Source organism: Mus caroli, unplaced genomic scaffold (assembly GCF_978045245.1).
Source record: "Mus caroli unplaced genomic scaffold, Mus_caroli_1 scaffold_14, whole genome shotgun sequence".
Classification (NCBI taxonomy): Eukaryota; Metazoa; Chordata; class Mammalia; order Rodentia; family Muridae; genus Mus; species Mus caroli.
In genome coordinates, this window is record NW_028227269.1 from 34,452,341 (window position 1) to 34,466,362 (window position 14,022).

Genomic DNA, 14,022 nt, shown 5'->3' on the forward strand with positions numbered 1-14,022 from the left:
CTGCAGGGCCATGGACTCAAACATGGCCTTTAGTGGCAGAACAGGCCAGGAGCCCACCATGATCCCAGGTGGCATCACCAGCTACTCACATCAGACTGTTCCTTAGTACCTTCAAGTCTCCAGCTCTGTCTCTCTTCATTGTACCCATATCCTTCTGTTTCTCTTTCTATTCCATTTCTCTACCACTTAGTTACTTTTCTTAGTGGTGCCTAGGTTATGCATTATGTCAAGCAGGGGCCATCTTGGTCCTGGTCTGCCTTCTGAAGCTTGTGCGGTGCCGGAATGGTGGTCATCTCAGGCTCTCCTTTTTCCAGGGAATGTTAGGCTATTCAGATGTTCACAGGTCAGAACGGAGCTGCTCTCCTCTCTGCCACCTAATGACAGATATGTGATACAGCAGGAACACCTGCAATGCCTCTGGGGATTGGCACTGCTTATCTGTCTTTTTACATGGGTGCTGGGGATTAGAACTTGGGCAGGCAGCATGTGCTCTTACTCACCAACCTATCTCCTGAATACCTCAGATGATGGTCAGGTGCTGCAGTGGTTTGAATTGGGATGACCCTCTCCCCCATAGACTTATGTGTTTGAATGCTTGGTCCATAGGGAGTGGCACTATTAGGAGGTGTGGCCTTGGAGTAGATGTAGCCTTGGTGGAGGAAGTGTGTCATTGTGGGGGCAGGCTCTGAGGTCTCCCATGCTCAAGCTATGCCTAGTGTGGCATTCTTTTTCATGCCTATGGGTCCAGATGCAGATCTCTCAGATAACTCTCCAGTACCATGTCGGCCTATATGCCACTATGCTTTCTGCCATGATGACAATGGACTAAACCTCTGAACCTGTAAGCCAGTCCCAATGAAATGTTTTCCTTTATAAGAGTTGCTATATGCTGGGTGTGGTGGCACACACCTTTAATCCCAGCACTCAGGAGGCAGAGGCAGGCGAATTTCTGAGTTCGAGGCCAGCCTGGTCTACAGAGTGAGTTCCAGGACAGCCAGGACTATACAGAGAAACCCTGTCTCGAAAAAAAAAAAAAAAAAAAAAAAAAAAAAAAAAAAAAAAAGAGTTGCTATGGTCACGGAATCTCTTCACAGTGATAGAAACCCTAAGACAGACGATACAAGCTGATGCAACAGGAAATTGCATCTATTACTGTGAGTACATTGAATGGAATCTCTTGTTTGTGTCCATACAATATGCATAAGAGATGACTTTTACCATGTATGCATGAAGACTGTTGTTTGTTCTTTCGCTTGCTACCAGTTGATCTGCTACACTTTGTTATATACAGCATATATGATCTTAGGATTCTTAGTGACAAGATCAAAATTACTGTATTTTCTCCAAGAATAAATCTTAACTAATGCTGTCAGATACTCACCATAATTTGTCATTTTTCGATCATGGAAAACGATCCTATAGTAATTGGTAAGGCAAACTATTTTTTAATTATGGGAATGAATGGGTTTCTCTTTGAGATTTTTGTTCCCGAAAGAATGCTTGTGTTTACTCACATCTACCCTCTCTATGACCTTAGAACTCTTTCCTCTTAGTCCATTTTAATGGTCCCCTGTGTATGAGAGAAAATGTGGTACTTGACACAATCCTCAGGTCCTTCTACTCTGTGAAAATGGCATGACATGATTTTCTTCTTCATGGCCAAATATTCCATTACGGATGCACTGTACATTCCTTATTCGTTCTTCTCTTGAACAGCTAGGCCAATTCTGTGTCTGTAAAATTATGATTATTGCCTTGATTAACAAGGCATGCACATTATTGTAATCTGAATTTATTTCCTAAGGGAAGCACAAGAAAAATCTAGCTTGGTCATATGGTAGTCCACCTTTTTAATTTTTGTGGAATTCTATACTAACTTCTGTGGTTGTTTGAATAGGCATGGTCCCCATACACTCATGTGTGTGAATGCTTGGCTTATAGGGAGTGACATGATTGTAGAGAGGATATCTAGTGTATTGTATGGATGCTTCACCTGTCAATTAAAGCAAAACAAAATCAATGGCCTATAGTGTAGAATAAAAAGTGGGACATCCAATAGGTAGAAAGAATTCTGGGATAGAGGGAAGTGGGAAGAATCTCAGGGGAAGATGTGAGGAGGGCAGACACATGGTACCTCAGCAGAGGAAACCAGTCATGTGGCAGAGTGTAGATGAGTAGAAATGGATTATTTTAAGTTATTAGTTAGGAAATAAGCCTAGCTATATGGCCTAAGTATTTGTAAATATATTTTGACTTTGAGTTGTTATTCTGGGAGCTTGAGGCTGAGGAAAACAGCCCATTACACATTATTAGGATATGTGATCTTATTGGAGTAGGCATAGCCTTGTTGGAGGAGGTGTCACTGTGGTGCCGGCTTTGAGGTCTCATAGCCTCAAGCTATGCCCACTGTGGCCCACAGTCGTCATTTCTGCTGCCTGCAGATCACTATGTAGAGCTCTCATCTCCTTCTCAGTACCATGTCTGCCTGCATGCCACCATGGTTCTCATCATTACTATATTGGAGTGAACCTCTGAAACTGTAAACCAGCCCTAATTAAATGTTTTCCTTTATAAGAGTTGCTGTGGTCATGGTGTCTCTTCACAACAATAAAATTCTAACTAAAATAGTCCTATAAAACTGACTAATTTAAATTTCCATAAGCTTACTAGGCTGCTTTGCCTGCATTCTTGCCAGCACTTTTTTCCTTGTAAAAGTTCCATCCTTTTGGGTGGCTTGCTCCATAACCCACGCGCTCATTTCACAAACCCTACATTTAACATACCCTACCAGAATAAAACTTAATGGCTAACACCACAAGACACATAAATAACGTACCCCTATGCACAGATTTAAACAATTTCTAACCAGCAACCACATTGGAAAGACCAAAAGCCATGGGTTTTATGGAGTCCAGTTCCCCTGGTCGTCTGCCTCTTGTGCTTTCTGCCTGCTGAGTGTGCTGCTGTCTCTGGGCTGGTCACTGGGCTTTGTAAGTAACTTAATCCTTCTGTTAGTTCATAAGATGCGATGGAGCCTTCTCAAGAGTCTCCTTTAAGCAAGCTCTAACAAATCAAACACCCAACTCCCTAGCAAAGAGCTCTTTCCTAGAATCAATCAGTCTTTCTGCCCCCCCACCCCACCCCACCCCAGCCTCACTCTGTCTCTCAGTCTCTCTCTTCCTCCCACACTCCTGTCTCCTGGAAAGGAAACATTCAAGCGTTGCAATACAAATAAGCAAGCTCTAATGCTTCCTTTTCATCGAAGGGTCAAGAGTTCAACAAACTTCAGTTAACACAGAAGCTGTCCATTTAGTCATAATGAAAGCAACAAAAGAAAGTGCTTTAGAATATTAGACAAAAGAGGGTAAGAGAAGAGAATTTTTAAAAATTGTTGTATGCTTTCAATTGGCAAAGTGGATAAAAATAATGAGATTTAATACTGTAACTGGGTAATTCAATCCTCAAGTTTTTGTTTTTTATGATTCTAATTTAGCTATTGATGGGTGAAGATTGATAATATACATGGTCAAATAATTCCTTATCCGTTGTCATTATTTAATCAGCAGTTCCTTCAGTAAGTATTAGGCCCCTGTTGCATTCCTGAAGCTGGGCATACAACCCAAACCCAAAGCAAAGCTAGGGCATGCTCTCATGAATTCCACATTCCAGATCCTGAATACAGTGGTGCCTGGCACTCGGAGTACCCATTCTGTTTCATCAACATTTCCCAGAAGGATAGTCCTAAATAAGCGCTGGATGAGCACCAGGCCTGAAACTTCTCAACGCTTGCTCGTTGCACCTCAAACCCGAAGATTTATGGCTGCCTTGCCATCATTGGCTGTGCAGTCTTAACACAAGTTACTTAGCACCCACGTTCCCCTGTCAGTGAAAATGACCACTAGAGGGTTTTTTTTTTTCTTTTTCTTTTTCCTGTTAACAGGAGATGTGTGTTGATTATTCAGTAGTGAGTGTGGTTGCTATCCTCCTCTGGTTACAATAAAATCACACTTGCCCAATAGAATCACCTGTGGAATTTAAAAACATTCCACAGTCCTGGCTGCACACAATCAAATCTTAAAATTTGAGTGTGGAATACAGAGTTCAAGGACACTACTTGGTGGTTCAAACGTGCAGACAGACAGGTCTGGGAATCAACCTTCTAGACTCTGCCTAGCCATTTGTCTTTCCACTTGGTAGAATCAGGGTGCCATCTGTGGATAACGAAATTCTTATGACCGAGATGCACACATCTGGGTCTTGAACTGTACCTTGAATACAAATATTTCCCACTTATCTAGAATGGGGCCCGTGACTGTGCTGTGCATAGCTGCCTGTGTGTGACTGTCACATCTGTAAGGACTGCTACTGCAGCCTCGGCTCGGCCTGCCCGGAGGGATAGAGGGAAGAGCAGGAAGAGCGCTGCTGCCTTGGGGCGCTGGGCCCAGGCTGGGAAGACAGGCTTGTTGGCTTCCTCCGCGATCAGCACCCGAGGCCACTTTCCCCGAGTCCGCTCGGCGCCGTTCCTGGCCCAGTGCGACCCTTGATCTCGGCCCAAGGCGGGTGCTGGCGTCTCGCTCTTGGTTTCCATCTGCACCTCGGAGTTCTGCGCTCTGCCTGCTATGGAGCCCGGGCCGTGCAGCAGGCCCGCTGAGCCTGGGCATAGCGTGAGCGGCCCCGCGGGCGCGGGCTCAGCATTCCCGGAGTCCCCGTTGTCCGTCGCCGGGGCGGAACCCGGGGACCGCCCTGGAATCGTGGCCGCCGTGCTGCCGGCTGGGGGTTGCGGGGAAAGGATGGGCGTCCGCACCCCGAAGCAGTTCTGCCGCGTTCTGGAGAGGCCGCTCATCAGCTACACTTTGCAGGCCATGGAGAGGTAACTGGCGCCAGCCATCCGCTCCCCCCAGCCCAGGATCATCCCCGACAGGCAGCGTGGCGGGCAGCGCCGGGCCTGGGGCCCTGGCTAACCAGTGCATGGGGACCCAGGGACTTTCGGTTCCCACGCAGGCCCCGCGGGGCCCGAGGAATATCTGCTCGAGGAGCGCCTGGGGCACAGTGCCACCGCGCATGCGTGCGCTTGAGAGTCATAGCCGCACCTCCAGTTTCCTGGGCAGACACGTTTCTTCTGGGAATCAGGCATGGCTAAATAACCAGGTAGTAGAGAGAAGAGCAGAGTTAATTCCAGCCTTTCAATAATGGGAGGTGATTGGATGGTGTGGTTGAGGCCAAGACACCCTAGAAAAGAGACTGAAATTAGTTAATTCCAGAAATAATGAGCAGTGTCAGGAAGGCTGTGAAGAAACTGTGAGAGGAGAAAAAGATGGGTTATTTGAGTTGTGATGTGATGGGGCTGAGGTGAGACTGAAAGGGAAGATTATGAAGGTGCTTAAGTTCTGCAAGATCTTTACTCTTTTGAAGTCAAATGGACAGCTGTGACGATGCCTTTAAACCTTGAATCGGACTGGTTACATTTCAAGATAGATGCCAATATTTAGCATAAGTAACGATTACAGGAGGCTTCCGTAGAAACCACTGTCCTTGGCATTTTGTTCAGAAGAGCAACTCCCAACACACTTCAAAAAGTCAAAGGGACACAGTAATTTCTCAGGAGATTATTTTACTTTCCGAGCATTGGCATTTGGTAAATGGAAGTGCAGGGCTGCAATCATCCTTGATTAGAGTAATCAAGACCGGTGGTTACATCCGAAACTCACTCAGACCTGGAAACGATTCCAGTTCCCACCCCTGTCTGTGTCTTTTATTTCTCTGCATAGTACAGGGGTTGCTTCATACTGCCATCTTACCAATAGCACACACCTCCAAAGTTCTAGCGCCACACTCACCCTGGCAACGCTGTCCATCTTTCTAGCGACAGACAATGAGATGGCTTGCAATGGATATTGGCAGCAGATCTCTGTCTGCTTGGTGGTTATATGCAGGGAGTTGTAGACTGTTTTTCATTTAACACTTTTTCCCTTGGGGGAATACTTTCTGTTAATTTGCATTTTTGCATGTACCAAGGTAGCCTGAGATAGGTGGACACTAAAAATTAAATCTTTTAATGTAGAAGAGTGTTTGGAAAGGGGTTATTTGTGGAAAATACAGCAAAAGGACATTTGCTTTCCATTTTTGCTTAATTGATTACAGCAGTTTGAAATCCTAATAGCCCATTAGGGAAATTGAAATAAATTATAACAGCTTATATAATTCAGGGAACATTCATTACAGGTTTCCTTCTTCTCTTTTTGGTTTATTTTTTTGTTTGTTTGCCTAACAAGGAACTGAGATCAGGGGTCTCGGTCCCTCATGCTTCATGACACCAGTATCAATGAAGAAATTTTGTTTCAGGAAACCATGTGATGAAAGTATTGTGTAGGCTAGGACATGCAACTCTGTGAAGAGGTCCAGTTCAGGTTGATTAGCCTATGTACCCAATTTTTACTGGATTTGAAGTTGGAAATTGTTTTATCACTCATAGTCATTGACTCGGGGCCCACAAATGTAGCATAGTAGCGTAGTTCCCACAGTGGGGTGACCTGAACCCTTTTGCGATGGGACTGGTTTAAACTCCACTGAAAGAAGCAGCAGCCAGTACACTGATGAGTCAAAACATATATAGAGGACCATACAGAATGCTGTTGCTCATCTTCCTGCCAGAGGAGAGGCAGGGTGATGCTCTCTCTAGGTATGTCTAGGTATGTCTCTCTAGGTATGTCTTGCATGTCTAGATGTCTCTCTAGGTAGGGCTATAGGATGGAATTGACTGTTTAATGAACGTTAGGTTAAGGACTGGGGCTAGTGTCTTTTACTCTGCTGGGCAACAGCTTTATTTACCTGGAAATGTTTAAGATGTTGACTGGGGTTAAAGTCAGATAGGAAGAACCTGCAGCTATCTGGGTCATAGATGGTTAAAGCACTGCTTTATACTGTTGTTGTTTGTTTGTTTTGTTACTGATTTTTAAGATTAAAAAAAAAAAAACGGAGTTGATGACTAGGGGACCATAGAAATAAAAATTCTTACCAGTAATGAGATTTTTGGTTTACCAATATTTAAGAGAAGGAAATGTTAATTAGAAGCGTAGGTTACTGTGGAATATTTTTTAAAAAGACAATATTTTGACCACACAAGACCAAAGGAATGAGGTGACCTGCAGCTCTGCTTATGTAGATGTAGGCTCTTCCTCCTCAGTCAGTAAGTGCTTTGACTGCACCTTCCCTACAACTCTTGAGGCTTCTTGAGCTCTCTTAGGTACCCTGCTTAAGATAACTTGTTCCTTGACATGGTTCATGCTTATCAAAAAAAATTATAACTGGACTTCTGATATCACTTTATAGGAAGATGGTCCCGTATAGCAATAAACTAGCAGTCCAACTCCGTGATCGGTATCTCTAGTTTTATTATGGTGGACTAGTCTTTATCTAACAGATGTGATTCAGTAGATCAATATGTGCGTTTGTCTAATAGAAATATAAACTTGTGATTACAGTTCACCCACTGCCTCTCTTAAGGCTTGGAAACCAAGGATGTCCCATGCTTAGAATTTTTTTTAAAAAAAGACTGCAAGGTATATATTTCAATGTAGTAGCTTATGGTTTATTTAACTCTGTTTTCTGTATTTTTTATTTAAACCATTGCAAATTCTGTTAGTTGGATAGATGGGAATTACATAAGTGTTTCTCTAAATGAGCCACATTGCTCATGTGAGTTAAACTGAGATAGTAAAAATGGGAGAGGGGAGACGTGAGAAGTGGTTGCGAGATCGTATGGATCCTGGTGACTCATGATTCAGAAGGAGAAGGTGCCTAGGATAGCTTTAGTTGAAAGGTCGTTCAATTTGAGTCATTAAGAAGGTCCTGTCTGATTCAAGGTGAGAAGAAAAGCCGTTGTGTTTTGTGACGGTTACAGGTTAAGAGCTTTGTGTTACTTTCCCTTTGAGACTTTCAAAAACAGTCGAAGACCCTTGGCTCTGAAGCTCCCAGAACAGCACCAGAGGAAGAAGACTGGCTGTGGCTAAGGGGATAGCAACCTGCCTTTCCCACTAACTCAACATTTTATCCTAAAACATCAAAATAGACACAAAGAGGTGGAATTCTATAGACAAGTCTCCAGTGCAATGCAGAGTCAACTTTCCATGAAGGCAGTCATGGTGGAGAGCAGCAGCTGCCGCTGTTCCTTTAAGACTGCATTTCTGTAGCCTAGATGAAAGTATTCTGTAGGTGTTAACTTGGCTTGACTCTCCCCAGGTTTGTAAGTAAGCATTTGTATAAATGTTCTGCTTTCAACTGGCTTTATTAAACTCTCTGAGCAGAGTATGCTTGCAACCTAATTCCAGGAGAAAATAACTTCTGAGATATTATATTTCCTCCTCAAAATGTCTGTAGGTGTTACGGAGCTTGGGGCTACGTTTATATTTGCTATGGAATGTGCCAGGAAGGAAACCGTCATGCGGATTTGATAGAATTGGGCTGCCGGGGGTTTGGTGTGGGCTTGTTTTCAGCTCAGAGGTAGGCTAGATGCTTCTATTCAGCAAGTACTTACTCAGGGTGCACTGTGTGAGGTACTTAAAGTCTTTTTACAGTCTCATGATTTTACATTATTAAAAGTCTTCTGCAGAATTAAAATTTAATTCTGTGACTTGAAAAGAATGTGAATAAATCCTTTGGAATACAAACAGTACTTAACAAAAGCTTGCAGGCCCTGGGTGTATTCTGGGTTTGAACAAAATAGCTTTGTAAGCCCACTACCGCTTGAGTGGTATGAAGTGGTGTTCTCTAAACCTTTACTTTTTTTAAGGAAAAATTTCCCCATTTTCTATGCATTTTATTCTCATTTCTATTTAGCCTAGTCAACAATACTTAATTTAACTTAATAGGAAGCTGTGATGATGCATAATGGTTCCTGTAACACACACTTTGAAAAATGGTGGTTTAAATCATTTTAAAGCTGCCTACGGTGGGCCACACCTATAAATCTGTCAGTCAGGAGGCTGATGTGGGAAGATTGTCATGTGTTTGAGACTAGCTTGGTGTAGGTAGTGCATTCCAGGGCAACCCATATTAGACACTGTCTCACCAACAGTAATATCCCACCCTCAAGCCCCAGATCCATCATAAATTCAACTTCATGCATTGGGGCTAGAAAGATGGCTCAGTTGCTAAGAGCACTTGTTGCTCTTACAGAGGATTCAGGTTCAGTTTCTAGCACCAATATGGCAGTTCACAAACATCTGTGTCTGTCTTGTAGTCTCACTGGACTGTATATGTATGGTGCACATACATATGTGCAGGAAAAACACACATACACTTAATAAAGCTAATATAATTGCCCGGGACTGGTCTAATGCTACAGCTCTAGCTGTTTATCATTACTTACATCTAATTTAATTCATTTGAAACAGAAGGAATCATTGAACAGATATTTGAATACTTATGTTCTGTGTTAGCCTTTCATTTTTTTCTTAGTTCTTTTGTATTTCAGTTGACTATAATTTTTCATTAAACTTTTAAAAGTTATTTCAGCTGAATTCTCTGAAAGAACATGCAATGGAAACTAACAAGATCTATCAGCTTAGGAATCAACTTGATATCTTGCTTTATACAAAAATTCTGCCACTGAGCTGAATATATTATAATTCTTCAATAATAAAAAGAAGATAACATGGGACCACATTAAATAATCAACACATTTTTTGGCTTTTAACAATTTCTCTCTTCCTTCCTCTCCTTCCTTCCTTCCTTCCTTCCTTCCTTCCTTCCTTCCTTCCTTCCTTCCTTCCTTCCTTCCTTCCTTCTTTCCTTCTTTGTTTTTTCCTTCCTTCCACTCTTCCTTTCTTCCTCCCCCCTCCTCTTCCTCTTCTTCATCTTCCTCTTCTTCATTTTTCAAGACAGGTTCCCATGTGTAGCTCTGGCTATCTTGGAACTTGCTTTATAGACTAAGTTGGCCTTAAACTCATATAGATTGCCCTGCCTCTGCCTCCCAAATGCTGGGATTAAAGACATGTGCCACCATGCCCAGATTAATAGTTCCTTAAAAGCATTTTTCCTAGTTATGTAAGTATTGTTTCTGTCTAGTCAGCAGATATTTATTAACATATGGTGTGCGATATAAAGAATGCTGTACTTCTGTGCTCAACTATTGTTTCTCCTGCCTTGCATAAGGGAGGGCATATGCCAGATGCTTTTTTGACATTTGTTGAATATCCCAGTAAGTAAATGAAAGAAAACTTTCTTTGGTTGGCGTTATTAGAAATTATAGGAGATTGACTGTTTTACTGCAAAGGCAACCATGCCACATGTTTTAACCCTGGTCAAAGAAATGAAGTCTTAGATGCAGAATGGTCCAGAATGACATTTTTCTCTCCTAGATGTTAGACTTGCCCTCTGAGGCAGTACTGTAGTTTCCTCCTGGTGTGATCATGGGCAGGCCATTACCTTTGTGTCCTCAGGAATAACATTGAGACCATAGCAATGTATCCCAAAGAGCTGGGTGTAGAGGTATTGTATGCAAAATCCTCAATATAGCCCATAGACACTAGCAAAGATGCCATATATATATATATATATATATATATATATTTTTTTTTTTTTTTTTTTTTTTTTGCTGTGTCTAAACTAATATTACTGAAAGTAACGTATGTGGCAGGTACTGGGATGTGGTCTTTCTGAGAGCCAGGAACCTAATGAGAGAGAAAATGACAGACTACAGCATGGCATGTAATAACCTTTGGGAGATGAGTCTTTTGGGAGTGGAAGGAAAGGAGGTTGCACCCAACTTTATGGTCAGAGAAGGTTCCTGGTTGGGCTGTGTCTCAACCTGAGGAGTAAGTAAGGCTCAGGAATGGGTTGGTAGGCTAGGGAGAGAAGGAAGGGCAGTATTGAGAAACAAGAGAGCACCACAGAGACATGCTAGTAAGAGGATATGTTGCCCTCTATGTTAGCTTTCTCAACAGTGTGAGAGGATCAATTTAAGTGAGGAGAAGCTTGACTTTACAGGGGATGCAACCTGTTATGTGGGGGAAAGCAGTTGAAGTGGGTCAGCAGAACTAACAGCATGTAGGCTGGAAACTGGCCTGACTTCAACTTTCAAGGACCCTGTGACTCACTGATGATAGCTTTGTCTCTTGCCCCTAAAGGTTTTGTGATACCTTAAGATAGCATTCCTAGTTGGGGATCAAATCTTCAAATATATGTGCCTGTATGGTCATCTCAGACCCACATTACTTTCTTATCAGGGAGCAGCTAGGCATGAAAGAAGAGGGTCATGCAGAGGGAAGGCCTGTGTGTTTATAGGGTAGAGAGGAGGCAGTAGTTCTACACAGGTCTGGGCCAGAAACTGTAGTATGTCCCTAGGGTTTGAACTTGAGAGGGATCATCTAGAAGTAGCAAGAATAAACTGGGTTGGGATAAGATGAGACAGTTAAGACCCCATCCGTGAAAGTATCAGATGTGAGAGATTACAAGAACGAGGGGTTGAGCCAGAACCTTTCAGAACAACACACTGAAGGGTGGAGTGGGGACTGCAGAGTGGTGGTTTTCCAGTTGCTATAATCTTTGTGAATAGTATAATTTCCACACTTCCAGGGTGGGATAAGTTCAAGAATAGTCAAGGATGACATTGGTATGTGGGATGGACTAAACAAACCAAAGAAAAATTTACAAGTAATCTCATTCTGTAGTTTTTATCACTTGGAAAGACTACGGTTTGCTCATGGGCATTTTATAATAGTGCATCGTTTTCATTATTGAAGCCTTTCTTGAAATGTCTGAGAAAATATAAAAGTAATTGAATACCTCTAAGGAGCTTTAGGATATAAGGTGAAAAGCAAGAAAACCAGTACATAAGTGTAAGATGTTACACTATGGGCAGTTTATTCATTCAATAAACACCTATTGAACACCTGGTAAGAGTTTTGTATAAAGCAATGTACAAGGCAGATATTTGTGCTACCACATCGATGGATACCCCATACTACAGAGGATGAATCTAAACAAATGAACAAAAAAAGAATGCTGTTTCATCAATGAAAAAGAGGCATTTTTTTCTGTCTTATGTTCATTTTGAATGAAGTAGAAACATAGCAAGGTATATTCTAAAGTATGAAAGATAGTAAAGGAATTATATAAATCTTGCATAACTTAAAAATATACTCTATAAATTATCATGTAAATGTCTTCTGAAAAGTACTACCTCTGTAAGAGACACCATAGAGGTGTCTGTGAATCTCATACAGGTTACAAAACGTAATGTATGTTAAGTGCATTTCTTGTTATCTCTCATTTTGAAATGAGAGATACCTTTAGAACTTAACTATTCTACCATGACTGTATAGGGTTGATAGGCTCATAACTTTATTTATTTTTCTTATTTTAAGTTGAATTTTATACTCGGCATATAAAATATTAGAAAACTTAAGTGTCTTTTACTCTGAATCGACTGATACTGTGGCTCAGAGGCACTTGTCCTGGTTTTGGCCCATGGGAACATGCAGGTCCCTAGTGTCACTTGAATGCTAGTACCGGTACCTGTTAAACTTGTTTGATTCCAGAGCCACTATGGACTGTGATCAGTCTGGTGGAGGTCTGTATGAGATCAGCTACCTAGTTTTAATATTTGTGTGGTTGGTTGCAGCTCATGCAACATCTTGAAATAGTCAGCTTGTAAAACTCAATAATGTTTTATATTGTTCTTACCTCCCTGAAGGATAAAGTAGTAGGAAAACTATAAATTTAAAAGCATAATCTTTTGTATGTTTTCTCAAACTATTTGCAGAATGCCATTTGTAGCTGGGCAGTTGTGGCCCACACCTTTAATCCCAGCACTTGGGAGGCAGAGGCAGACGAATTTCTGAATTTGAGGCCAGCTTGGTTTACATTGTGAGTTCCAGGACAGCCAGGGCTACACAGAGAAAAACCTGTCTCAAAAAACCAAAGGGAAGCTCCCCCCCCAAAAAAAAAGCCATTTGTTCAAATGTAATTGAAGTGAAAAAATCTCATGTATCTAACATATGGGATAGCAAGCTTTATGTACCATTCCGTGTAAGATAATACAGTGTGAAAAATCACCTTTATTGATATAGTGTGAGATGCTTACTGATTCCCAGACTTCATACTAAAGCATAACAACTGAGCTTTCAGGATTAATCTCCCAATGTAGATCAATGGATACTTATTTATACTGAAAATTCAGTTTCTTTTATGTGCTTTAGAGTTCGTTTATATTAAATGCTCACATGCTTTCTTTGTAGAGTCTTCTGGATAAAGGACATTGTTGTGACAGTGACAAGGGAGAACATGGAAGCAATGAGAAATATCATCCAGAGGTATGGGCATAAGCGCATCTCGCTAGCTGAGGCTGGAGCCACGCGCCACAGATCAATTTTCAATGGACTGAAAGCCCTGGCAGAAGATCAGCCAGATTGTAAACTCACTAAGCCAGAAGTGGTGATTATCCATGACGCCGTGAGACCTTTTGTTGAGGAAGATATCCTCCTGAGAGTTGTCTTAGCAGCTAAGGAACATGGGGTGAGTGTTTGACACTGTAATGGGTAAGGGGCAAACATGGTGGTGTCGTCACTTTGCTAAATTTTGATAGAAATATATTTAACTGTAAGTGGGAACAATGGCCTGAAGACATTACTTTAGGGCTGTCATAACATTGCTGACTGTGAGACATGGATTTCATTTATTATATCATTTATCATATTGTGACATGAGCTATGGAGAGAAGAATAGACTAATGATATAATTAGAATATATACCTATTATGTTCATCCAGTCCTTCTTTTTTCCCTTATAGTTAGCTCTTCTTTTTCTCTTTAATGCTACCTGTACCAACATGTACACTTGTTTGCATATATACATACATTACTGGCTAGATTCTACATATTTGGGAATATCTAGTTTATTTCTTCATGAGACATAATGGACATAAGTTGAAAAGAGGATATAAAGCTTTTTTCTAGTTCTAATTCTGTTCTTAAAATTACTTTTTAGTTTTGGTAGTGGTGAAGTGTATTAAGTATATTTAGT

The 14,022-nt window shown here is 41.6% G+C and overlaps 1 protein-coding gene and 1 pseudogene across 2 annotated transcripts in view; one reads left to right on the forward strand and one right to left on the reverse strand.

Annotated features, from left to right (window-relative positions):
• Positions 1-316: 316 nt before the first annotated feature.
• On the reverse strand, positions 317-428 carry LOC115032881 (small nucleolar RNA SNORA17; annotated as a pseudogene).
• A 3,976-nt stretch (positions 429-4,404) lies between these two features.
• Crppa (CDP-L-ribitol pyrophosphorylase A) overlaps positions 4,405-14,022 on the forward strand; it is a 321,431-nt gene continuing 311,813 nt past the window's right edge. The window contains exons 1-2 of one of the 2 annotated variants that reach the window (XM_021179106.2): positions 4,405-4,870; positions 13,239-13,515. In XM_021179106.2, the coding sequence (XP_021034765.1) occupies positions 4,620-4,870; positions 13,239-13,515 (528 nt within the window). In that variant the 5' untranslated portion in view covers positions 4,405-4,619. The other variant, XM_021179109.3, reaches the window with a different exon arrangement.